At 42.3% G+C, this 26,981-nt stretch overlaps 1 protein-coding gene across 1 annotated transcript in view; it reads right to left on the bottom strand.

The window, feature by feature from the left end:
- Positions 1 to 14,179, bottom strand: part of LOC119651531 — a 36,462-nt gene extending 22,283 nt beyond the window's left edge. Inside the window, exons 1-2 of the mRNA XM_038055162.1 lie at positions 13,835 to 14,179; positions 13,067 to 13,159 (exon numbers count right to left, since the gene is read on the bottom strand). Of these exons, the coding sequence (XP_037911090.1) occupies positions 13,067 to 13,159; positions 13,835 to 13,895 (154 nt within the window). The 5' untranslated portion in view covers positions 13,896 to 14,179. The remainder of the gene's footprint in view (positions 1 to 13,066; positions 13,160 to 13,834) is intronic.
- Positions 14,180 to 26,981: the final 12,802 nt, after the last annotated feature.

Raw genomic sequence — 26,981 nt, 5'->3', positions numbered from 1 at the left:
CTGCAAAGTGCATTACTCTTCTCCCATTATTAAACTTTCGCAATCGGTCAGTGTATGACTCTGCCAAAGACCCACTTACCCTGGCCATCTGATGTGATGATTAATAACAGCCAAAGACGTCACCACAAAGTGGACGATTTGACAATCTGAAATCCCATCCCAAATTCAACAAGAAAACATTCGCTCATCTAGAATTGCACAGATCGTGCCAAAATTGAATCTTTCTGCGCCTGTCCGACTTGCCTCGTAGACTTCAGATACGATCGGCGAATCTCATCCGGTTTTATCACTCTGCGTTTGCGCTAAACTCGGACACTGCAGGAATTGAACTTGGCAATGAATATCCTGGTGGCATCAAGCATTTTGCTCCCCCTCCCCCCACATAATTGTTTTTATTTCATGACAATCGTATTCGTTTTTCCTTTTAATTCTTAAAACTTTGTTGAGAATCGCATAATGAGCTCGTTCGCGTCCCCTACTCGATTGCGAATAGTGAACATTTGCAACTGAGTGGAATTTCCAATGGCGATCCCTGATCTAGGGCGCTCAACACCAGTTAACACCATTTTCCGTTGGTTCAAACATACTAAAAGGCACCTGCAACCTAGGGATAATACCACCCACAGCTTAAAAACTGTGAACAGATCGTGAATATTGGGAGTTGACCTTAATCATAGAATAAATATGTGCATGTATATAAGCAAGCGGCAGTCCGGAAGTTAGGCACCCCAGGTATAAATGGATTTGTACTTCCGTTATATAACAAACTTCAAGTTAATAGTTTTTTCGTGTACCGGCCAACAAATTCGTTGATTTTTTCCGGTACAGTATTAGTCAACTTTCTCATGCAAATGAATTTGATGACGATTTAAAATGAGTCATTTCCGAAAAATGATATTCATCTTGTTTACTGCCACTTTGCAGAAAATTTATCGAAATAAAATTTTCTACTATGCTTTGTGATGGTAAAAATCGAGAGAGAGAGTTTGAACACAGCTTTGAACGTTGAATATAGAGATACTGATTTCAATACCACAGAAACAACATGACAGCTATCTGAAGAGTAATACGACACCGTTAAAATTCGAGCCAATCCGGGTTTGTCAAGAACTATGAAACTACTCACATAATAAACGCTGCCCGGTACTCATGAGGAAACATCGTGGGCAGCATCGTTCCCTCTTCATTGCCTGCGTTTGACAGTGTTCTGCACAAGCTTATTTGGTATGCATTGCGGCAGCACCTAGCGCCAGCGGAAATCCTGGCTTAAATTGCTCTCCCGAGATCTCAAGAGCAAAGTTCAAAGAGAAAGACCCCCGCCTCTTTGTTCTTATTATGGACATTGTTCCGTTAGGTAGTCAACTTCCAGCACTCTGCACATTGCTCTGTGAACATAGCAGCAAGGCGCCCGAGAACTGAGCCATTCAGGTATTTCGGATCAACCTCAACCAATCATGAATTGTGCTACGAAATCAGTCCATATGAATATGGATGTATATGGTGGTTTTCCACACCTAATATCCTTTGTGATCGATGTATCAACGAGCATCTCAAATCCAAAATTTACCACAGTGTCGTTCTGTACTGTTCTGAGAGCTGACCGACCATCAAGCAATGAAAGGTGCGTCGCAGTAATGGAGATAGATAGATTATAGTCATAAAGTGATTATAACGACGGTTTATATTTGCACATATTTTCAGAGAAATGTACTTTATTCGTCGATGAATTACTCTGATGCCGCCTTTTCGGGAACATATAAAACAAGTAAAACAGAAGTAGCGAAACCACTAACTACATTGTGTGATTGAATTTTTGTACACTTTTGGGATGAAAATAGCCACACTTTGAGGCAGCATGACTTTTCAAAGGAGGAGACACCGCAATTATTTGCCGGGTAGCTTTGAAAATTAAAACTTTACTTGCTTGTCTGACTGTCCCTCCGTTTGTACGTCTATCTGTCTGTTCGCAATCAATACGTTCAAACGATGTAAGCCACAGGCCTCGATGGACATTTTCCGTGCAGCCCCCGCTACAGCCACAAAATTTCTACACCCAACTATATAGAAATCCTGGCAATCAGAGATAATTCCCAGCGGGAAGAAAAGGGATTAATCATTAGGGCAACCGTCTTGAGTGAGTCAATTGAAAGATAATGACTAAAATAATATCGAGACACATCAAAACGGAAAAGACAGAGAGCAGACTGGTTTCATTCGGAAAATTTTGGAACTGTGTGCACTTCCGGCTCCACCTGGTTTTCATCTATTTCCAGAAAACTTCTAAATATCCTCAACATGGAGTGTATCCAGAGTATTTTGCGGAGAGGAGAGGCATTACGAAGAGATTACTTAGTTAATTATTGCAGCAAAAAATCACATGCTACAGTGCAGCGCCATCGAATTATGAATACTAAGAAAAAGCTTCTGAACTGGGAAATAAAATAAATTATGCTTCAAAAAGGATAAAAAAGTAATCAATCAATCAATTATTAAAATGGGCAATTTTAAATAAATGTATATTCAATCTAAAAGTTATTAGCATTTTATCCATCAACCTTTGTTTCAAATTATGCTTTCAATTCTGCACGGCATACTCTAAACACAACGACATAAGTGAATTGCCCAGGCATACTTCACGAATATTTTTTGTTAAAGTTTTCTTCGTAGGGTTTAGCCTCTCATAAACCTTTTGTTTAAAAACACTCCAACCATTTCCAATTAGGTTGATGATATCAGGAAACTTGGGTAGCCAAGGAAGACTCTTGACAGATTTGGCGACATGGCACGGCATAAAAATTGTAGAACCTCTATTTGCTTCCATTCGTTGTTTAAATGGCAGAAGACCATCGTTTAAGACTTTTAAATATTGTTGCTGATTTTTGCTGCCTTCCACAATGGGATTGTTGTTCACTACCACTTCCCAAACCATCATTGGAGGGTAACAGTTATTTGAGCGCAGGAAGGGGGTACTTCTCTCCTGATTTTCGGCGATCGGAAACAAACTCAATGTCAATGCCTTCACAGTGGATTCATCACTAAATAGGAACTAAAAAACCAAAACTATCCGCAGCTACTTTGTAATTACTTTTCTTTCAAGTCCTACCTTTTCCCAATCAGTTGCAATGAATGTTTTGTACTGCTTAAGAAATTCAAATTGGCCTTGCTCATCGTTTCTTCTGAGTTTTGGCCTTTTTGGGAAAATATGATTTAGACCAGTTTAAGAACTTCGACGCTTCACTATTCGAATGGACAAGAGGATCCCACTAGTCTTCAATTTTTTAGGACTTCTCCAACAATTTTCTGACAACAATCGTGATTTTGCGTTTGCTCATACAGTTCGATCGCGGACTTGGTTGGTTCTTCTTTCCTCCATGGATATTTTTCGCATATGTGGAAACTGTACTCACACTTATCACTTCTAAGCGGGTAATTTCTCAGTCGTTATGCCATTTACCACGAATGAAAGTAAGAATGGCTCCTTTTTTCTCTGCTAGGATATCAGTTTTTCTGCCCATAATGTCAATTACACCATTTTACTACAATTTGAAGAAAAGCACATTTTTTAAGCCGGTTACATTTAAACTGTTGAAATCTATTGATTTAATAATAATAATAATAATCGTTGGCGCAACAATCCATATTGGATCAGGGCCTTGAAGTGTGTTAGAGCACTTCATTCAAGACCGTAACGGTACACCACAGTACACTGTGGGAGGCAATGTGGTCAGCATTGCGCTCGCCCGAGATTATTACCCTGATTTGACTCAGGTACTCATTCGCAGCTGAGTCGACTGGTGTCCGACATCCAATCACGATAACAAATTCCTCTGCCCCCAGCGAGATTTGAACCGCGACCTTCCATACGACAGCTTTGCCCCCTAACCGCTTAGCTATCCGGACAATTTTGACGATTGGAGCGCTAAATGATCATGCCCATCTACCCAAGATAGCCCACAGCATTAGCTCATCGCTGCCGAAATTGATTTAATAATTTATCTTAATGATGTCCAAAGTTTTGCAATGATGCCGAACGTTTCCACAATGAAAATCGTTTCTTTTGCCAATGTACTTTTTTCTGGTGTCAGCAGGACGTAAGAAGTGGACAAATAATAAAAAGTTGGTGTGTATCAAAAAATATACATATCATAAGACTACATACACTAAATTTCATAGTTCATAGCAAAGGAAAATCTCAGAGGGCTCTGAATTCCAAAGCAGAGTTCAGCAGAATTGTGTTCTGTTACCGATACTTTTTTTTCAGCGACGCTCTTCATGCGTTTTTGTGCCGATGGAAACACCGAATCGATGTTTGTCGGCGTATTAAGAGCGCAAAATCCGCTTTTGTTATATTGTCCAAAATCTTAAAATGTTGGTATCTCAGCCACCGGCATCAAGTGCTAATATTCTGTCTTTGTGGTTATACGAGTGCAGCACATGGAAAGTGTCCACCAGTTTTACTCGGAACTGCCAGCCTCCATCAACACTTGTCTAGGTTGAATCATCGGATTATTCTGGCCTGAGACAATTTCGAACGAAGGACTTTGTTGGCATAGGAACTAGATGCTCCTGGGCATTTGAATGGCAAGGTGTTAAGTGGCAGTAGATAGATAGATAGGGGAGCTGAAATACATTGCAGCAAACCGACAAGTGTGTAAACGTAGTTGACGTGCTATGCTTAGGCCCGTTGAAAGGAAATCCGTGCCCGGGGTGAAAATTATGTGAAAAGCGGGGTCGGGGCAAAAACTATACAAATCTGGGGCGAACATTTTACAGGTCACCTATTATCACTTTTTTTCATTGAAATTTCTATTAAGGCCCCCTAGAAAACTCCGGGCTCGGGGCGACTACATACATTACACTTCTCCCAGTAGTTCATCCAATTCCCGAAACAATTTCTACAAAAAGCCTACCGTATTTCTATCAAAACCACCTTCGATTTTTACTTATTTGAAAGTAACGACACTTTAAATACATCTATGTGTTTGTGTACTTTAGATCTTTTGCAATTTTAAAAATCAGATTGAAATTCTCGCAAACAGATGATTTCAATGATGTGAAATGAATCAAGGAGGCGGCACGTGGGTTTATTTTGGCGAGTGAATAACATGTTATGAATGAACGGAGATTGAAACAACAACTATTTTTCAGGCGAAAAAAGACGATTTTCATTGATAACAACTTAATCTTTTCGGTAACTCTTTGATCTAGGTAGTGTTCAATGGAATACAATACTGTCTTTCAAAATACTCAAGAAAGTTTGAACTCAAGGATGTTAGACAAATTGGTCTGAAAGATTTAGCTAGTCATAATTTGTTTCTCTCCAACGAACAGACATATGACAGTATTGACCTAGATGTATTTCTTCTTTTTCTTCAGCCTTTGTCCCGTTCACAAGCGGGGTCGGCTCGTCGTGATCGACTTCGCTATTTGGCTCTATCGAATGCCTGATCTGGTTGCAATCTCGAGGCTTTCAAATCCCCATCCAGCGTATCAAGCCACCGTTGCTTTGGTCTGCCTTTTGGTCGTTTACCATCGACTTCGATGTTCAGACCAATCTTGGCAAGTGAATTCTCGTTTGCACGAATTGCGTGACCATACCATCGAAGACGCCTCTCTCGCAACTTTTCCACGATCGGTGCAACCCCATAACGATTGAGGTTATCCTCATTTCGGATGTGATCTAAACATGTGACGCCACTAGTCCAACGTAGCATCTTCGTCTCCATTACCGCAAGACGCCGTTCATTGTCTTTTATGGTCGGCCAACACTCAGAACCATAGAGAGCGACTGGACGGACGACATTGCGGTAAATTTTAGATTTGAGACGTTCGTTGATACGTCGATCACAAAGGACACCAGTTGTGGAACGTCACTTCATCCAGGTTGCGTTAATGCGTGAAGCAATTTCATAACGCAGCTCTCCATTGGCTGATAGCGTTGACCCGAGGTATTTAAATCGCTCAGTTCTGGGCAGATCACTGCCGCTGACAGTGATTGTGCCTGTTTCATGGGGATCTGTCGTCAAAAATTCAGTTTTGTTTAAATTCAATCTGAGACCGTGTTGCATGAGGCATGAGGTTGTCCATTTTTGGACAAATTGCTCGAAATCATTTTTGCTATTAGATACTAGGAAAACATCCGCTGCATAAAGCAGTGTGTAGGGCGCTGGACGTTGGATATCCCGTGTGACGGTGTCCATAACAAGGACAAAGAGGAGTGGTGAGAGGGCACTTCCTTGATGAACTCCAACAGAGACATGAAGCGGTTTTGATACACCCGCCATACTTCGAACTTTACTTTTGGGATCGTGGTAGAGCAATTGAACCCAGCGCACGAGTTCTTCTGGCACGAAGTGTTGCCGTAAAGCATACCAGATGAGTTCGTGTGGTACACGGTCAAACGCTTTCTCTAGATCCAGAAAGGCAATGTAAAGAGGGCGATGCTTCCCCCGGTGTTTCTCCATGAGTAACCGCGCAGCGTGTATTGCGTCAGTAGTTCCGCAGTTCTTGACAAATCCGGCTTGATTCACGGTTATTTCAACGATTTCGCGAATACGGTTGTCAAGAATGCGTTCAAAAATCTTCATGGTATGGGAAAGTAACCGGAGCGGACGGTAATTTGAACATTCTGCTGGGCTACCTTTCTTTTTCCATATTGGAACAATGGTACTTTCTTGCCAGTCAGATGGTGTTCTTCCTTCCTGAATAACCCGGTTAAAGAATTCACTGAGCCACAGTGTTGGGTCCCAGCTCTTCGCTTTCCAGAGCTCAGATGCGATGTCGTCAGGTCCTGTTGCTTTCCCCGATTTCATTTGCTTTATTGCCTCCTCGACTTCAGTTGCGCTGACTAGTGGAACTGCTCCAAATGTCGGCAATGATTGTGGAAGTGGAGGATGAGCAAATTCTTCAGTTGAAATCTGCTCGAAGTATTCTCGCCATCTATCCGTTGCGGCTCGACGGTTGGTAAGCAAACTACCGTTCTTGTCATTAACACAACAGAAGTGTTCGATATCCTGTGTGCGTTCATCACGGCTTTTAGCAAGTCGATACAGATCTCTCTCGCCATCCCGAGTGTCCAGTTTATCGTAAAGATTTTTGAAATGGTTCGCTCGGGTGACAGCGACCGCTTTCTTTGCTTCCCGGTTAGCATTCTTATAAATTTGCCAATTAGCAGGCGTTTTATCGTCGAGAAATTTGTGGTAGAGGCGTTTCTTTTCACGGACCTTCATTTCAACATCATCATTCCAAAGCCAAGTATCTCGGTTGATGTACCCCTTACCCGGCTTGGTGACCCCGAGGGTTGCAGAGGCCGCTTTGTGGATCGTGTCTTTCATTTGGTTCCATGATTCTTCCACATTCGTAATGGTTGGCAATCGTATGAATGAGACCGTTTCTTCTTTCTTCTCACCAAATCGCCACCATTTAATGCGCGGCGGGCCAGTGCGTTCTTCACGCCGTTTTATCGGTGGCTTAATTCGCAGGACAGCAATCAACGGCCGATGTTGAGGTGCAATGGTCTCATAGGGAACGACTTTGCAATCAGTGACAGTGGTAAAATGTTGGCGTCTTATGAGAATATAGTCGATTTGCGTTTTATTGTTCCCACTATAAAATGTGGCAAGATGAGACAACCGTTTGATGAACCATGTATTCATAAGTACAAGGTCATGGGTGTCCTCAAAATCGATTATACGCTCGCCACCTTCATTGCGCGCTCCGAATCCCTTTCCCCCATGGCACCTGTTACCGTCTGCCTTTTCACCCACATGACCATTAAGGTCGCCGGCAATGATTATGTAATCGTCAGCAAGCACGTGACAAGTCTTTTCATCGAGAAGTTGCTAGAAAGCATCTTTCTCGGCATCAGGTCGGCCTGTCTATGGTGCGTACGCGGTGAAGAAGTGAATAGTGCGATCAGCTGATATAATGGTGAGCTTCATCAGCCGATCATCAAATCGTTCGACTTCTTTAATGGCATCACGGAAACCCTCTGAGTTGCCAATGCCAACACCGTATTGAGTGTGTGGGTTCCCAAAATAGAGAAGTTTGTAGCCATTTTTACCGCGTTCGCGTTCAATGTTGCAGCTTTTGGCACCAGACTATTGGGTTTCTTGCAGAGCACAGATGTCAATGCGCCTTTTCCGAAGGGCTCTTGCGAGTTCCTCCGTCTTTCCAGTCAGGGTACCAACATTTCGCGTGCAGACACGTATTTGTTTTGTTCGTTGTGTGCGGACTAAATTGCTTACGTCCTGACGCCGCCCATGCGTCAAGAACCCTTGCCCATTTCTCGGCAGGATCGGGGCCCGTCCTGCCGCGTCGACTGAGGTGGACGCCCTAGGCCTGTGACTTAATCCGATCATCATGTTTGTAACGACATTCTATGCATTTTCTTGGTCGACCTGTCGCGTGGCCTGTCACCAAGAGAGATCAGGTAGGATTTAGCATAGTAGAATAACTCCAACTATACTCTATTTATCTCTTTCCCTGATCTCAGCATTTTATTTTTGTTTTACTGAGGATAGTACAGAGTACGTTGCCTCAAACCCTCCTCCCCACCACAGTAGATCTACTATAGGCAGTACCCTTACAAAAATGACCCCACTTGCGAATGTGCTTGCAGAAGCTTATCTGTACACATCAGAAACGCTAAACAAGGAAAAGGCATAATATTCTTCAAATCGTATTGGTAAGAGAGAGATCGGTGAGCTTCTGCTATTCTGGTACTACGGCATGCTCACCCATATAGCAAAAAGTTGTTTCACGTATTCACTTATGCATAAGCAAAAACTTGCCAATCTCACCAATACATTGGCAAGTCCGGGCGGTATGTCAAACACAGCTGATCGGGTTTTCGGTACATCTCGCTCATGCTCAAGGACAAAACAATTTGAAATCGTGTGTACTCGCACTGATTTCCCCCCTTGAGGGGCAAGGGAGAGTGAGGTAGCTGTCTAGTATCTAACTGTGCTCCCCACAACAACGAATGGCAAAATCAATAATTGTCTGAGAGATGCGTTTGAGGCACAAGTCGGATTAAAGCAGGATGGGTTGGTACCCCGACTATTCCATCTGACACTCGGCCAGGTTATACAAAAGTAGTCTGTGGACACAAAAGGAACTGCTATATATGTCCTGTAAAATCGTCGCATATGCGAACAATATAAACATCACGACGAAGATGGACTATGAATTAACAAAAACAAAATGAAAATTATGACATAAATGAGAAAAACTACGTGCACCAGAGAAAGTATAACGATTAACAACTTGGAAAATGTAAAAATGTTTATATACTTAGGTGTTCAACTGACGAAGGATGGAAATCAAGCTAATGAATTCAGTTCGCAAACTGAGTCTTCTACTCGGCCCTGCCGATTTTAAAAGTCAGCTGTATACACAGGGAACTAGGCTATGAGTATATGTACAAAGCAATAATAACACCTGTGCTTATGCTACGGATATGAAACATGGAATCTAACACATACTTCCGAAAAACTGATCACTACTTTCGAGGGGAGGGTCCTGAGGATAATAATAGCAGCTAAACGAAAGAACGGCCAATTGTGAATCAAATGCGGACATGGGTGATATCAAATATTTGATGACCTTAAAGTCTCTAAAATAATCTACTTCAAATTACAATGGGCTGGCCACGTAATTTATGGATGACACCCGGATACCTAAAAGATTATTCGTAAGCTCTGGCCCGATTCTCTTTGCGAAGACAACACACCACTGCTGAGATTTCAAAATTGGAGAACACGATCATGGATGGAGATGGTTGGAGGATCCTACAGGCCAAGGCCTGAAATGGCCTACAGATCCTCGATCACAATGAATAAGTTTGATACCTCTAAATTACGGCACCGCATTTCTGGTGAGAAAAATATTAGGAATTTACTCTTCCTTAAAAATACTTTGACTGCTGGTCACCTGTAATTGTTGAAATCATCACAGGTGAGAAACATTATTCACACCGACTTACAGCGTTTCTAGATGGGTATCATAGATATACAGTATGATCGCTTTCCCCAGTTTGCGGAGAATGACAGCGATACTGGCTACCAAGCAAATTAAAATGAAGTAGAAAACTTCTTCCACTGTAATGAGTTCTCCCAAAAATAAACTCAAATCAACTAATGCTGACTTCTTCTAAGCACGTGCTCATGATCAGGGAACTGCTAACAGCCCAAATGGTAACAGTGAGGCAGTACTAGACTCAGATTTACCCAATATAGAGGGAAGGGAGGCGTTAACTGGAAACAATATATTCCTAGAAGCTCTCCAAAGTTAGCATTGTAAACGTATCGGGAGATTCAAAACCTTGTGTTTTGAGGGGTTGAGAAAAGTTGTGTTAATGTAAATAAAAATATCAAAATAGTTTCCTTCAACTTTACTAAATTTTTTTTATTAATTTGCAAATATGCATATTTCAGCGGCTACTTATCGCCTTCCTCAGTGCTTGGGTTTGGATTGGTATGGAGAGATCTGAAGATGCGCTTTGACAGCAACAACATTCACGAGAATATATTAACCTAGCAATCGTTTCTTGGAAAAAACTCATTTACAATCGCGCAGAATATAATAAGCATAATGACGGCAATACGCCATGCATAGGCATAATTAAGATTTAAAGCAATCAGTTTTCAGAAATAAATCGTTCCCAAAGTATTTCCCTTTGATTCCTAAGGCATTTCGAATGGCACACCTACTTCTATTACCACTCCACCACATCATACCATTTTCGCTGTTGATAATAACACTTGTCGCATTAAACTTTCTGATGTTATGTTTTATTTAGATAACTTTTTAGCTAATTTATAGAGCATTGTTATTTGTTGTCAAGTGTAAGCGTCGGAATAGGCAAGAAAATGTCGGCACATCTACCGTATTCAACAAGGCAGGGTGCCGAAAAATGAGCAAGAGTTATTCACTCAAACTACATAGTTCGAGCCATGCAAGTTCGTATCAGCGTTGGTAAATTCACCATTAGGTGGGGGAAACTTATACGAGCCCTTCGGAAGAGATGCACCTTGAGAAAACTCAGTGGTGTGATGTTACAGCTACAGCATAGAACAGGACTAATACGGTTATAAACTCCACGACTTCTGTAACCCACGTAGCCAATGTGGTATTGTCATTACCATTTCATGAAGTAAAGTGCCCCATCCCTGCTGCACGAACATAGAGTTTACATAGAGTTTTCCAATAGACACTCGGGATAGAAGAAGAAATCTGTGGCGTGTTTCGTCAAAATCCGACACCAACGCAGCCTGAATATCAAAGGCTTCTGTTTTATTAAATAGTTCACCGCCCGAAGAGCCATGGCAGGCGGGCGGCGGAAATACTGCAAGCAGATATCAACGCCCATAAGTGCTAGCTTTTGAACCAATTCAAGCTATCAGCGCTACATCTATCTGCCAAATGATATCAGAGAAAGTAGCAGAACCTGAGCACATTTAGGCGAAAATCCCTAACCATGATAGACTTACGTCGTCTCAGTTTCTTCCACCGTATGTGAATGTACCGAATGAACTATGTTTATTCAACTTAATTCGACTTGCGCTCAGTGCTTTGTCTTCGGCTCAAACTTAAACTTCCGGATGAAGATGGTAGAGTCTTAAGGAAACTGTGGTCATGTTGATCGTCAATCATCATGTATTGCACGTTATTAATCATGGAATATTTAGACATTGTGTGAAGGTGAAGTGGAGAAACTGGAAAATGGCAGAAATGGTGTAAGGTCCATAACTTAAACCGTGAAAGGAGCACTAATGGTTATTTTTGAGCGACATTTTTAAAAATGAATGATTGTGGTCTTGTGGATTTTTTAAAATACAGGTAGAATGAATAAAAATAGATTTAATTTCTTGAGTTTAATTAAAAGCGCTCTCAAGAAGAGTTTGGTAACAACAATAATTTCACAACAAAACAAAGACATCTATGTACATTAGTGAAAACTTAACCTACAACCTAATTTCGTTTAGTTAGCTCTGCTGCCTGTTAAGTTTTGACAGAAAATTTAACCATCTTAGGACAAATGAGCGATTACTTAGCAGGTGTCATAAGTCCATTATTGTAAGGGCTATTGATGCTTAAGAACGCTACCGTGGCGTTTTTCGCCCTGCCCTATCGCCACTACAAAGAGGAGGACTAACTAACGCCTTAAGGTTTACTGGGCTAAATGGGGAAAGTACCGCTTGAATCATATTAACTTTAAGTAGTCGTCTGTTTTGATTTTTTCCCCGGATGACAGATATTTATTGTTATTATGTTGTTTTAATATTTCATATTGTTTTCTCATCTTGTGTTGTTTGGCGGAAGAAATAATTTTGCAGTAAAAACGTGTGCGGTGTCTTAGATGGAACATGGTTGCGACTACTGGCTAATAAGTTTTGACAGCAAATTTCACCACCTTAGATTACGTGAGCTAAAACTTACATGGTGCCTTAAGTTCAACGTGGTTAGGGCCAACGATGGTAGCCTCTGAGTAAAGAAGACCAAGATGTTGCACTCGATCAGCAGTAATATGGCTTATATGGAAAAGTTGTTAGAGGCGCATTTTTGATGGTATAATTATGTGAAAACCTTTCGATCCGAAGGTTATTTTATACACAAGTTATCATCAGCAATCAATTTATTGAAAGTTAAAAGGGAAAGGCGTTGCCAGAAAGAAAATAGGCAAGAATCGACCCTTGATGCATATGTACGTGATATATACGCGGCATTTCCAGTAACTTTTATTAGTCAAACTCCTTGGTATTTGTGTTCAAAGATGATGGGAAAGCAAACCATTTATATTTGCATTCATATAGCTAATTCCTCTGTTTCATACAAATATGATAATAAAAAAAAAGTTGGAGCAGCAATGTAATCGAAAGACCACATAGTGTACAATTCCTGCTCAATCGGCCGGCATTTCCTGTGTATATGCCTAATAGAAATATTTAATAATCTTTATAACTTAAAACCATAATAGCCCCAGCTCTCTTCTTGTCCTAATTTTGATTTACTTTCTTTGACTTTAACAATCATTCCCATATAATTTTACAAATTTCAAACTCACCTAATTCGGGAGCTTTTAACTCGTGCAAGGCTTTTTCAATGTACGGTCGGCATTCAGATTCCGTAGGACCTTCTTCTGCAAACGCTTGTCGATCTAAAATTACATGCAAAAAATGTGGTTTTCAATTATTGCAAACTCAAAAAATATATTCATTTTAATAAATGTTTATTAATATTTCATTCTAGTTCTTGGGAGCGCCATTGTACATATTGTAATATTGATTTGGATACGTGCCCAAACTTGACAAATTTGCAAAATGTACTCCAAAAATTTTCACAACACATTGATCTCGGTTCTAAACCTAATAACTGTGGTTTTCAATTCAAATTCATGTTTATGATGGAGGCAGCGCGTTTAGTTAAGCTGTTTGAGGTCATGCAGGAAATCTAGAACTTCTAACATTGCACTCTTGGTTCCGTTTCAGGTTTCTTCAATTTCTTCAAAATCATACCCACATATGACAATATGCCTGATATTCAAATTTCTAGAGCAAAATGCCAGAAGTTTTTAGAGCCATCAAGGACAAAACGTTCATTGTACTCAGTCCATATTTGGAGGAATCGGTGCAAGCTTGGCCTATGCACTTCATAGTTTCACCTGCGTAAATCACAAATTCTCTAATTTCTAAAATTAAATATTACACGTAACCCTACAAATTCGCATTGCATAATTTTTATTATATAATTTGAAATGTCCATGAATCACTTAACACTCATAACGTTAGGATTGACCGAGACACGCTCGTAGTTCCTGCATATGAACACCTACCGTGCCAACAAATGGAAAGGAGCACCAGTGCCACTAAGGCCCAAAACGAGAAGCGCCGCATTTTTAGCACTTTTTGTATTTTAATTTTCGAATCAATTCCGTTCTAACGTTTTACAAATATTTTCGGGCTTTAAACACTTAATTACAAATAATAAAAAACAAATAGAGGTTCACTTTTTATCTAAAATTCATGGTTAAACAAAACGAAACGTTTGAAACTAGTTTTGGCGAAAGTAAATGGCGAGTCGACCAAATAATTCGGAAACTAAAAAAATTTTTTAGTGTCGCCAAGAATAAAGTTTTTATTTTTAACCGCCGCGTCGATCTCGCCCAGTCTAATCTCAATTTCTAGCATGAAAATCCAATATTACCTTACGGCCGCGCCGCATAAAGCGTCACGGGAGCATTTGCTCTCAATGAGAAATGATAATAATAGAAATATTAAAGTATCAGATATTTATATTTGAACAGCGCAAATTTCGTCCCACAGCAAGCGCCAATCCGCTTCTTAACGCAAAAAGATAGCTCCGACACTCTCCTTCTATTTGTTTACTGGAAACAAACTTTTTACACCAAGGGTAACATGGGGCAAAGAATAAATCACCACTACGCAAGGCTCCTGAGCAGCGACAAATACTGTATCTTCGAGTACCACACTTGCTGGTGACGGGTTATTATAGGTACATAGATAAATTCCCCGATTACAGACCTCGATGACCAAATGAACTTGGGGTACTTTTGGCAAAAAGATGTGAGCTGCGGCGGAAGTGTGAACCTCAGCATAGCCTGTTGGTCTGTCGCCATGCCTGCATCAGACCAAGGACTACAATCGATTGTCAAGTACTGTCAGTTCGTACAACCAATGTCGACAGAAATCTTCTCAAAAGTGCATCTCAGTGGGTAAAGAATACCAGATAAATCTGTAATGCCTTTTGAATCGCCAGAAAGTCTGTATTATGTGGAAGGGAAGGATTGAATAATCACGGCGCTGTAAGATATTTTGCTCATTGCTGTGAGGCCTAAATAATAATTTAAAAATATGATGAAATATTTTCTTTTTGAATTTGAAAATCTAGTGAGCGGAAGATTTGACATCAACTTCAACGCCGCGATGCATAACAAAACGGCTACTGTAGCAGCTACCTCATCATCATCATCAACGGCGCAACAACCGGTATCCGATCTAGGCCTGCCTTAATAAGGAACTCCAGACATCCCGGTTTTGTGCCGAGGTCCACCAATTCGATATCCCTAAAAGCTGTCTGGCGTCCTGGTCCACGGCATCGCTCCATCTTAGGCAGGGTCTGCCTTGTCTTCTTTTTCTACCATAGATATTGCCCTTATAGACTTTTCGGGTGGGATCATCCTCATCCATACGGATTAAGTGACCCGCCCACCATAACCTATTGAACCGGATTTTATCCACAACCGGACGGTCATGGTATCGCTCATAGATTTCGTCATTGTGTAGGCTACGGAATCGTCCATCCTCATGTAGGGGTGCAAAAATTCTTCGGAGGATTCTTCTCTCGAACGCGGCCAAGAGTTCGCAATTTTTCTTGCTAAGAACCCAAGTTTCCGAGGAATACATGAGGACTGGCAAGATCTTAGTCTTGTACAGTAAAAGCTTTGACTCTATGGTGAGACGTTTCGAGCGGAACAGTCTTTGTAAGCTGAAATAGGCTCTGTTGGCTGACAACAACCGTGCGCGGATTTCATCATAGTAGTTGTTATCGGTTGTGATTTTCGACCCTAAATAGGAGAAATTGTCAACGATCTCAAAGTTGTATTCTCCTATCTTTATTCTTCTTCGTGTTTGTGTTTGACCAGTGCGGTTTGATGTTGTTGATTGATTCGTCTTCGGTGCTGACGTTGCCACCATATATTTTGTCTTGCCTTCATTGATGTGCAGCCCAAGATCTCGCGCCGCCTGCTCGATCTGGGTGAAGGCAGCTTGTACATCTCGGGTGGTTCTTCCCATGATGTCGATATCGTCAGCATAGGCCAGTAGTTGGGTGGACTTGAAGAGGATCGTACCTCTTGCATTTACCTCGGCATCTCGGATCAATTTCTCGAGGGCCAGGTTAAAGAGGACGCATGATAGGGCATCCCCTTGTCGTAGACCGTTGTTGATGTCGAATGGTCTTGAGAGTGATCTTGCTGCTTTTATCTGGCCTCGCACATTGGTCAGGGTCAGCCTAGTCAGTCTTATTAATTTTGTAGGGATACCAAATTCTCCCATGGCCGTGTACAGTTTTACCCTGGATATTCTATCATTGGCGGCTTTAAAGTCGATGAACAGATGGTGCAACTGTTGTCCATATTCCAACAGTTTTTCCATCGCTTGCCGCAGAGAGAAAATCTGATCTGTTGCTGATTTGCCTGGAGTGAAGCCTCTTTGGTATCGGCCAATGATGTAGCAGCTACCTGCAAGCCTAAAGTGTTGATATTAGGCTGAAGAAGTTTTCCATATTGTTGCATGTATACATAATAATGTACATATTCGAATGTGATCTAATCCCCATTCTCGATGACTCTGAGAATAGTAAGAAACAATCCGGCAAGCGGAATTAGGAATCGAACCTCGACGAAGGAAACACCCAATAAATGTTAGGCAATAATAAGTTGAGAACTTTTTCTAAGTCACTAGACGGACCCGGCAGACGTTGTTCGGCCTGTGTACATTTGCAAAAACTGCGGATTCAGGTACATACTGGAAGAAGTGAACCGATCTGGGAATACACTTGTCCTTGCATTTTTCCACGTACTCGAGAAACGCGGTCAAACCGGCTCTCGCCCCGAAGCTTCACCGCATCTTATTTCAGGGGAGGGAGAATGTGGTCTTGACCCGGTTATTTGCGGCTAACCCCCTTATGGGAATTCCATAGTGGTGGTGGATGTACCCATGCCATGGCTAGAGGACCTTATGGGCTCAACTCGAGCTCCGTACCTCTTAATTGCAGCAGAGGTGTTGGATAGGCTTCGCATCCAATGATATGAATGCTGCTCCAGGTTTAGTATACACAAGTGACGCGGTGCTAATCACTCCAGGTTGTGATTGTGACGATAATGTAAGGTCCGCCATTCACGTTCAGTTCGGCTTGTCAAGTATGCCTGAAGGAGATGAAGTATTGTCAGTTTCGTCTATTCAGGAGGCCGGAATCGGAGGATTTTATTCATGTTTAGGCTGTAAAGAAGAATTTTATGGGCGCCTTTATCGCTGGTAAATCTTTTTGATAAACGCTCACACACAAAAATGTCTCAAATTCTAGTCTCAAGTCCTTCAACGTCCAGAGTTGAACAATGATGTTGCGGCGTGCTAGTATATGGATGATGTTTTCAGCTCAACTGAAGCCCCCGGCCGCCAATGTGGGCTCTCCCATTGAACCAATGAGGACGTCTTGAAACTTTTTTAATCGTGCTCTTTATGGCAATTAAATGTTCTTTTCTTGAGATTGATTCTAATTCTTGGTTGAGTCTGCCGGGGGCGTTCAGTTTCCTGTCGTGTGTTTAGTTTGCGGGTGTTGCAGTAGCTCTCAAAATAGCCCATGCTCGAAATTTTGCAATCCGTACATCACGAGATTTTCCGGCAGCTCTTGAAGTAGAAGTTCGCAATTGCAGATTTTTAAGGTTTCTAGAAATAGAAGCTGTAAACCGGTCATATTCCGCTCTCGCCCGCTCTCCTAATGTTTAAGTATCTCTTGAAGTACAAGCTCTGATTTTTAAGACTTTGTGTGAAACAAAAACTTTATTAGAATCGAGACGGTGTCTGTCTGTCTGTCACACTCGATTTATTCGGAAACGGCTAAACCGATTGTCACGAAAATTGGTGAGAGTATGTAATCTGGTGTTCCCTTTACATGCAGTAAGTGGCGCCATCTTATGTTAAGTTTAAGGGGGGGCTCCCCATACATGTGAATGGAGGGTGCACATTTTTTTTTCACAGAATGTAACCATGTGGGGTATCAAATGAAAGGTCCCAATTAGTACTTTTCGAAACTGGTTCAATGTTTGATATTGGGTGAAACATAGGGCAGTGAGGGCTCAAAATATGACCCCCAAAAAGTGTAACAGGTCTCGTTCTCAGAACCTATCCAACCGAAAAATCTGAAAAAAATCGCAGTGGTGCATCCCTACGAAATCTAGGCCTCAAAATATATCCGGTGGCGATATCTGCACAAATAAGGTTAATAATACTATATTTCCACATTTTAGAAATTTGCCCGTCACCCCCCTTATGTTCATCCCAGAAGTACAAAATGGCATGCGTGTAATGAAGAATATAATGCACAGTTTGAAGAAAATCCAACTAATATTAACAAAGTTATAAAAGGTGAAACGTTGGCATTTTATGTGAATTTCATGCATTCTAAAATGCGTATGAAGTCATTATAACATACCAATTCGTCAATACCACAACAAAAGCAGGTCGCAAGGAAATATTTCGTTTAAGTTTTTTAATCATTTATATCAATATCAATTACTCAAGCAGACATATTTATGTATTTATATGCATACGTAAATGAAGGTTTGGGGTAGTGGCTAATTCAGATAGATATATTTTTTTACATTGTACAAGCGGTATTCAATATACGTACTTTATATGTACATATGTATACTTACTTGGCCCCAGCCGCAAAAGGAGTCGGAACGGCTGATTTGACGATGAACGTAAGCTAGCAACGGAACGGAAGAATGCTGCATACCGAGTAATGTTATGTTCTCAAAGAACGCGAGCACACGCAGAGACTTATCACGAACTCCGTCGAGCGGAGAAGCGGCTTCACAGACGGAAAAAGGAAGCCTGGGAAAACCAACAAGTCTGTGAACTAGAAAAGTACAGGGAGCAATCAGCAGGATGAAGCCTTATACACCTCGATGCTCATCCCGCCGAGACAAAGAGGGAAACCTGATTTCCGACAGAATGGGCATATTAGAGCGATGGGTTGAGTACTTTGATGAGTTACTGAACAATCAGAATATCGGCGAGTTGGAGGTCCCGCCAACTGAAGACAACGGACAAATATTGCCACCACCAAGTTTAGGAGAAACAGTCCGTGCAATTCATCGGATAAAAAATCATAAGTCGCCAGGAGCCGATGGAATTACAGCCGAATTGGTTAAATATGGAGGCGACCAGTTACACCAAGTGGTTCATCAACTTGTGCTCAAGGTATGGGACAGCGAATCAATGCCTGACGACTGGCAAAGAGGCATTATCTATCTCATACAACAATAGGGAGATATCACACAGTGCAGCAATTATAGAGGTATTATGTTGCTGAGTACCATCTATAAGATATTCTCCGTTATCTTGCTAGGCCGCATAGCCCCATACGACCAGAACATCATTGGCCCATACCAAAGAGGCTTCACTCCAGGCAAATCAGCAACAGATCAGATTTTCTCTCTGCGGCAAGCGATGGAAAAACTGGTGGAATATGGACGACAGTTGCACCATCTATGATATTTATCGACTTTAAAGTCGCCAATGATAGAATATCCAGGGTAAAACTGTACACGGCCATGAGAGAGTTCGGTATCCCGACGAAATTAATAAGACTGACCAGACTGACCCTGACCAATGTGCGAGGCCAGATAAAAACAGCAGGACCACTCTCAAGACCATTCGACATCAACAGCGGTCTACGACAAGGGGATGTCCTATCATGCGTACTCTTTAATCTGGCCCTCGAAAAAGTGATCCGTGATGCTGAGGTAAATGCAAGAGGTACGATCCTCTTTAAATCCACCCAACTACCGGCCTATGCTGAAAATATCGACAACATGGGAAGAACCACCCGAGACGTACAAACTGCCTTCATCCAGATCGAGCAGGCAATGAAGGCTAGACAAAATATATGGTGGCAGTGTCTGCACCGAAAACCTACCGACCAACAACATCAAACCGCACTGGTCAAACGGGAAGAATAAAGATAGAAGAATACAACTTTGAGACCGTCCTATCTAGGATCGAAAATCACAACCGATAACAGCTACGATGATGAAATCCGCGCACGGTTGTTGTCAGTCAACAGAGCCTATTTCAGCTTACAAAGGCCGTTTCGCTCGAAACGTCTCACCATAGAGTCAAAGCTTTTACTGTACAAGACTAAGATCTTGCCAGTCCTCATGTATTCCTCGGGAACTTGGGTTCTTAGCAAGAAAAATTGCGAACTCTTGGCCGCGTTCGAGAGAAGAATCCTCCGAAGAATTTTTGGCCCCCTACATGAGGAGGAACAATTCCGTAGCCTACACAATGACGAAATCTATGAGCAATACCATGACCGTCAAGTTGTGGGTAAAATCCGGCTCAATAGGTTACGGTGGGCGGGTCACTTAATCCGTATGGATGAGGATGATCCCACCCGGAAAGTCTATAAGGGCAATATCTATGGTAGAAAAAGAAGACGAGGCAGACCCTGCCTAAGATGGAGCGATGGCGTAGGCCAGGACGCCAGAGGCCTCTGCGCAAAACCGGGATGTCTGGAGGGCCTTATTAAGGCAGGCCTAGACCGGATACCGGTTGTTCCGCCGTTGCTGATGATGATGGTGATGATGATATGTATACTTTACTTTACTATACGAAGTAAATTGGAAATACGTGTACGATAAACGACCCTACAGAAGAGACTTCGCAGAAAGGTACCCTCTACGAGGGAGTGAAACAAATCCACGAAACCTGTTCTAGGTATGATATCAAAATCATACTTGGAGATGACAGCCAAAGGGCTGTATTTAGGTGTTACGTTGGCTCCCATAGCTTACATAAGGATACCAATAATAATGCTCTCCCGACTTTGGGAGCCTCCAAGTCAGGGAATTCCTTTCACCAACGGGTGGGGAGGGGAAGAAGGGAGTTGCCAGTTCAGGGAACCCTTACCGACCTATCCCTCCACCGGTCGAGTTCAATCTTCTTCGCAATAAGAAAACCCAGCGCTCTTCAGCATCTCTCTGACAATGTTGTCTGGAGAGAGATCTGTGTCTGCATAAAGCTGCTGACGAAAACCGTCCCACCCCTCGCAAGAGAGCGTTGTCCACTACTCCATTGTAAAATACACAATCAGGAGATCGCGCCTTCTCAATCCTGTGCAGATAAGACTAAAAACTTCCATGCCCGCTTAGGAGTTGGGTAAGGAAGTAATCAATCTCACTGTGCGTTCGGTTCAACCACGGCTCTAAATTGTCGATCTGTCCCTTGGCCCGTTTTGCCAAAAAAGTTGCCACTCGGTAAGGATGCGTTGACGTCTTCACGGGCACCTCTCTTAAGTACTCGCCCTTACGGCGGCAGATAGCTTTGCGCTCCTTGGCAAGGAAGGCAACAGGGATCACTCCCACGATCACCATCACGGCCGGTTCGGAGACGATGCGATAAGCAGACGCTACGCGCAAAGCTCCCCGCCTCTGCACTTGAGCAAGTCGTTTACGATGCACCTCCTTGTCAAGGGCATCAACCCATACCTCCGTGCCATAAAGCAGAACCGACTGCGTTGCCCCCATAAGGAGACGTCTCCTAGTAGATATAGGGCCCCTAACATTCGACATTAGAAGACTCAAGGCCGCGACTCCAGCTACAGCCCTGTCCGCTTCTGCTTTGATTTACTCGAAGAAGCTCATCTTCGAGTGGAGCATTAAACCAAGGCATTTAACCGCCGGTTTTGACTCTATGATCTACTCGCCGATCGATATGGGACGTGATTTCCATCCTCCTTTGGCCCTTTAGCGTCTCATAGAGCAGGTATGAAGTCTTTAAGATAATCCCTCAATATCCGCAAGAGATAGCTTAGCACGTGAAATGAGTTTTCTAATGTGCCTAGCATATCTGTCCACCTTACGGAATTGAAGGCATTTTTGACATCAAGCGTTGTGAGGAGCACTATCCGTCAAGATCGGCAGCTGTGTGCCTCGGCTCGATGAACCACATCTACGACCTCCATAACAGTATCTACTGTGGATCTCCCTGTTCTGAACCCGAACTGCCTGGAAAAGTCCCCGGCAGCGCGGATCGCTTCAGCGAATCTACTTCTGATGAACTTCTCGAGCACTTTCCCGGCCGTGTGAAGCGTACACATCGGTCAGTCTGTAGACGAGAGCTCCGGGTCTCCTTTACCTTTGTTGATCAGCGCGTGTCTGGCCACTTTTCTCCTTCAAACAAGCGTTGAATGTCTCAAGGAGCAATTCTGGCCATTGCCGGAACAGCTGGGGATCCCATCAGGACCTGGCACCTTCTTGTTTTTCACAGTGAGAACCGCTTGTTCTAGTTCTCTCATTGTGAAAAGGGGGCAATCCTCACCGCTTTCCGCGCTATTGACTTCAACCCGTATAGAATGTCTGTGGAACAATGCCCGCACAATGCGATCCAACTAGTCGGTACTTAGTATGCAGGGCCTCCGCAGAGCCCCGATTTTCCAGGTGACAAGCTTATAGCCAAATCCCCGCCGGCAAGTAGCGTCAACCACTTCGAATGCAACGCACTAGTAATCACTTGCCGAAAAGTCCTCCTGGACGCGCCACCAGTCCACCGATGATTGTCAGAGATTCCGACGCAAAAGTGATGTGAGGAATGCTACCTTCACAGCCTGGGCGCCAAAACGTTGCGTGGATCCGGTGTTTAAAACTATGAGGCCGGTTCTGGCCGCCATTTCCAGAATCCGTTTCACTCTGGAATCTGATTGAGGCATGCCCCATTCAAGGGGCCTGGCATTAAAATCACCGCCTACCAGGATTCGTCCCTCCGTGCTCGAAACAGCGTCCTCCAGAGCATCAAGCCGGCGCCAAAAGTCCAGCATCGTCGCGTCAGGCAAGCACTAAAAAACATTATCCCTAAACACCGGATCCGAACAAACCTGTTCCCTCGGCCTTCGGCAAGAACACGAAGTCGGACGTCGTCCCAAAACCAGATGGCAGCGGTACCCAGAACATCATTGACCCATACCAAAGAGGCTTCACTCCAGCCAAATCGGCAACAGGTCAGATTTTCTTTCCGCGGCAAGTGATGGAAAAACTATTGAAATGTGGCCATCAGTTCCACCATCTTTTCATCGACTTCAAAGCCGCCTATGATAGCATAGTTAGGGTAAAATTCTACACGGCCATGAGAGAATTCGGTATCCCAACGAAATTCATAAGAGTGATTAGCCTGACCTGACCAATGTACAAGGCCAGATATAAACAGTAAGACCACTCTCGAGACCATAAGCTATCAACAACCTGGCCCTGAAAAAAGTGATCCGTGATGCGGAGGTAAATGAGAGAGGCAGAATCCTGTTTAAGTCCACCCAACTACTAGCCTATGTTGACGGTATTGGCATCATGGGAAGAACTACCGGCGATGTACAATCTATCTTCATCCAGATCTTGGACTGCACATCAATTAAGACGAGACGAAATATATGGTGACATCGTCTGCACAAAAACCAAACAGCCAACAACATCAAATAGCATTGGTCAAATAAGAACAATAAAAATAGGGGACTTCAACTTTGAGACCGTTGATAATTTCTTCTATTTAGGGTCGAAAATTACAACCGATAACAACCACGATGGTAAAATCCATGCCCGGTTATTCAGCTTGCAAAGACTGTTCCACTCGAAACGTCTCACCATAGGGTCAAAGCTCTTACTGCACAAGACAATGACCTTGCCAGACCTTATGTATTCCTCGGAGACCTGCGTTCTTAGCAAGATAAATTTCGAACTCCTAGGAGAAGAATTCTTCGAAGAATTTTTGCCCCTTCTTCAAGAGGATGGAAGATTTCGTAGCCTATATTATGACGGAATCTATGAACGACACCATGGCTGAATAGGTTGCGGTGAGCCGGTCAGTTAATCCGTATGGACGAGGGTGATCCAGCCCGGCAAGTATATAAGGGCAATATTTATGGTAGAAAAGGAGGACAGGCAGATACTGCCTCAGATGGAGCGATGGCGTAGGTCAGGACACCAGACAGCTTTTAAGGATATCGAATTGGGGGACCTCGTCGCAAAACCGGGAGTGTCTGGAGTTCCCTAAATAAGGCAGACCTAGGCCGGATACCGGTTGTTGCGCCGTTGATGATGATGATACTACCAAGTTTAAATTATAATAAGTCAAAGTTGCCTTTTTTGTAAAATTTCACTGCAGTTCAAGACACTAAAGATGAATTCATCACCAATAAAAAATTATGCAAATTGAACAGTTCTACACATAAATATTCTGGCTCCTTCTTAGTTTTAATCTCTCTCCAATCTGAGAAACTACCCAACAAAAGTATGTGAAAAAAATCACGAAACTGGTAATAGTATCTAGGTCTCAAAATACCCTCCATAGGGATATATGTTTAAATAACGTTAATAAATTGATGGGAACACCTCTTAGGTTTATTTTAAAATCATCAAGTTTTCCAGTAATATAGGCTATAGAGCATGATACCGCCAAGCCTGGTGAAAATTGCACTATTACTTAAAAAATTATAAAAGCTGTTCTGACATAATTTCTAAAATATTATTCCCTTCCTCAAACTACTCCCCTCAAACTAAACACAAAATTGTTCACTAAAGAGATTACAGGTCACACATTCTCAGGGAATTTCGTGAGAATAGCTTTAGCCATTTTCGGGTAAATTTACTGTGACAGGCAGACAAACAAAAGACATTGAATCGGTTTTAAAAAGGTTTTGTTTTCTACAAGACCTTAAAAATAAATTGGAGAAAGTGGCTACTATACTTATTATTCAAGTGTCTGCGCTTTTATCTATCTTCCTCTAAATAAGGTTGCTTTACGAGTAACTAAAACAAGACGGGAAACCAGAAGAAAGAAAGGTTTATTGTATTTTCTAATGTAAGGAATTTTGCGTGAACATTTTTGCCATTTACATGTAGATGAAAATTTAAAATATTTCCTCCTGCATTCCTTAATTCAAAGATGTGATTATTGAGGACATAAATACACGCAGTTCAGGAGAGACTGGCCGCCGCAAAGATAATTGCTGGAACGCATCAAAGAACATCTCGAAAGTTTGATCGACAAAAAGCAGGCTGGTTTTCATTAGGGATTGTACTGCATTGACCACATCAACATCCTACGGATCATTTTGGAACAGTGCGCGGAGTCTAGATCTTCGCTGCACCTGTTGTTCATCGATTTCGAGAAAGCTTTCGATAGCATGAACAATTAGTGTATCTGGAGGGCTCTACACAAGAGGGGTATTACGAAAAAACTAGTAGCTATTACCAGAGCGACAAATCTGGGAGGATTTTGAGATCCAAAACGGGGTCCGCCAAGGTTGCATCTTGTCACCGACATTATTTCTTCTTGGACGTGTAGGAGTTCAGTGGACGATGACATCTTTCCTTAAACACCTCGACTACGCTGATGACATCTGTTTGCTCTTTCACCGGGTCGTGGACCTTGGCCAAATGGCTCTGGAATTGGAAAAAGAAGCAAGTAGAAATGAATTGAAGATAAACACGAACAAAACCAAGGTTCTCAGTTTGACGGGCCATCGCACTCTCCTTATTTGCGTTAATGCACAGAGTATCGAAGGCGTCAATCAATTTGTATATCTAGGAAGTGTGGTTTCTGCCGGCAGTGACATCAAATTGGATGTTGCCCGACACATTAACAGCGCTAGATCCGCTTTTGCTGTCTTGCCTAAAATCTGGAAATACAGTTACTTCAAAACCAACATTAAGCGGAGGCTTTTCTTTGTAAGTATTCTTTCTATGTTGTATATGTAGAGTAGCACATACTTTTACTCAAAAACTCCAAGCTTTTGTCAACACCTATTTGCGTCGTATCACCGGGGGTACCCTTGCCTGATACTATTACAAACGAAGAACTTGGTTGGCGTACAGGCCTGAAACCCGTATGCATTGTGATCAGGAGACGAAAGTGACCATGGATAGATCACACATTAAGGAAAGGTGACAATTGCATTGTTGGTTATTCTATGCAGTAGAACCCACTCTCCCAAAATGGTTAACGAGTGGCTCGCCCCAGGGGCACTTGGTATAGAATAGTGGAGAAGAAGTGCAGGAATCTCAAGAAATCGTGGAAGGTACTGAAGGGTGTTTCAGGTGACCGCAGGTGTGGTGCTCTATATCCCAACAAGGAGTAAATGGCAACTATATATATAAACAAACATTGTACATTCCTGCTTATTACGTACATGCACATTCAATGGAACATGTCTTAGGGTTACATCTTTTTGCCTGAATTCACTATATCTTAAGACATATTTAATTGAGATTCTACTATACGTTTTTTAATAATAGTGGGATTTCCTTTAGAAATAAACGATTTGCGGTTTCATCCAGGGCAGAGACAACTTATCAGCTTTAGTCGGTATGAAGCAAATTGGATGTCACCACACCCGACGAGAGGGAAATGGAAAAGGGATTTCCCCAGGCCCGGAGTTTCATCGGGGTCTGGAATAGAAATTTCGATGAAGAAAGGATAATAAGGAAGCCTGCATAATTGGCGCACCAGACCCATATAATCTTAACAAGTAGCTAAATTGGGCTGAACACCGAAATAGACGGAAAAAAATCTAAAGACCAACCGAAACGGCAGTAGGGTGCAACTTTAAACAATAACTCGAAATTCTTATTATTCCAGTTTAAATCGAGAAGAAGTAGTAAGTGCGACTCAGACGAGCCAACTGCACTATCCAAGGCTGAACAAGGGAAATTTTTAGTTTCAAAGGACTCATTCCATTGAATTTTAAGGTTTTGTGTAAAACAAAACAAAATCGGTTTACTGTCTGTCTGTCTGTCACTCTGTCTGTCCGTCACACTCATTTTTCTCGGAGACGATTATACCGATTGAAACCAAATTTGGTGGAAAGGTGGGAACCGTGAACGCTCACGCATACACTTACGTCGAATTTAAGAGGCGGTTCCCATACATGCAAAACGAGGGTGGACATTTTTTTTCACCAAATATAGTCATGTGGGGTATCAAATGAAAGGTCTCGATTAGTACTTTCCGAATCTGCTGACATTGGCTGGAATCGTGGGGAATGGGAGGGGTTGAAAATTATTGAGGCTGCCACTATATGGTGCTTGACTCCGAAATACCCTACATACCGGAATCTGTTGAAATAAAGTTAATGATAGTACATTACTATAACTTTTAGTAATTGGTAGGAAAACTCCCCTTAAGTTC

The sequence above is a fragment of the Hermetia illucens genome, chromosome 3 (assembly GCF_905115235.1).
Source record: "Hermetia illucens chromosome 3, iHerIll2.2.curated.20191125, whole genome shotgun sequence".
Taxonomy (NCBI): Eukaryota; Metazoa; Arthropoda; class Insecta; order Diptera; family Stratiomyidae; genus Hermetia; species Hermetia illucens.
Note: the sequence above shows the minus strand (reverse complement) of the source record. Positions and strands in the feature narration are given on the sequence as shown.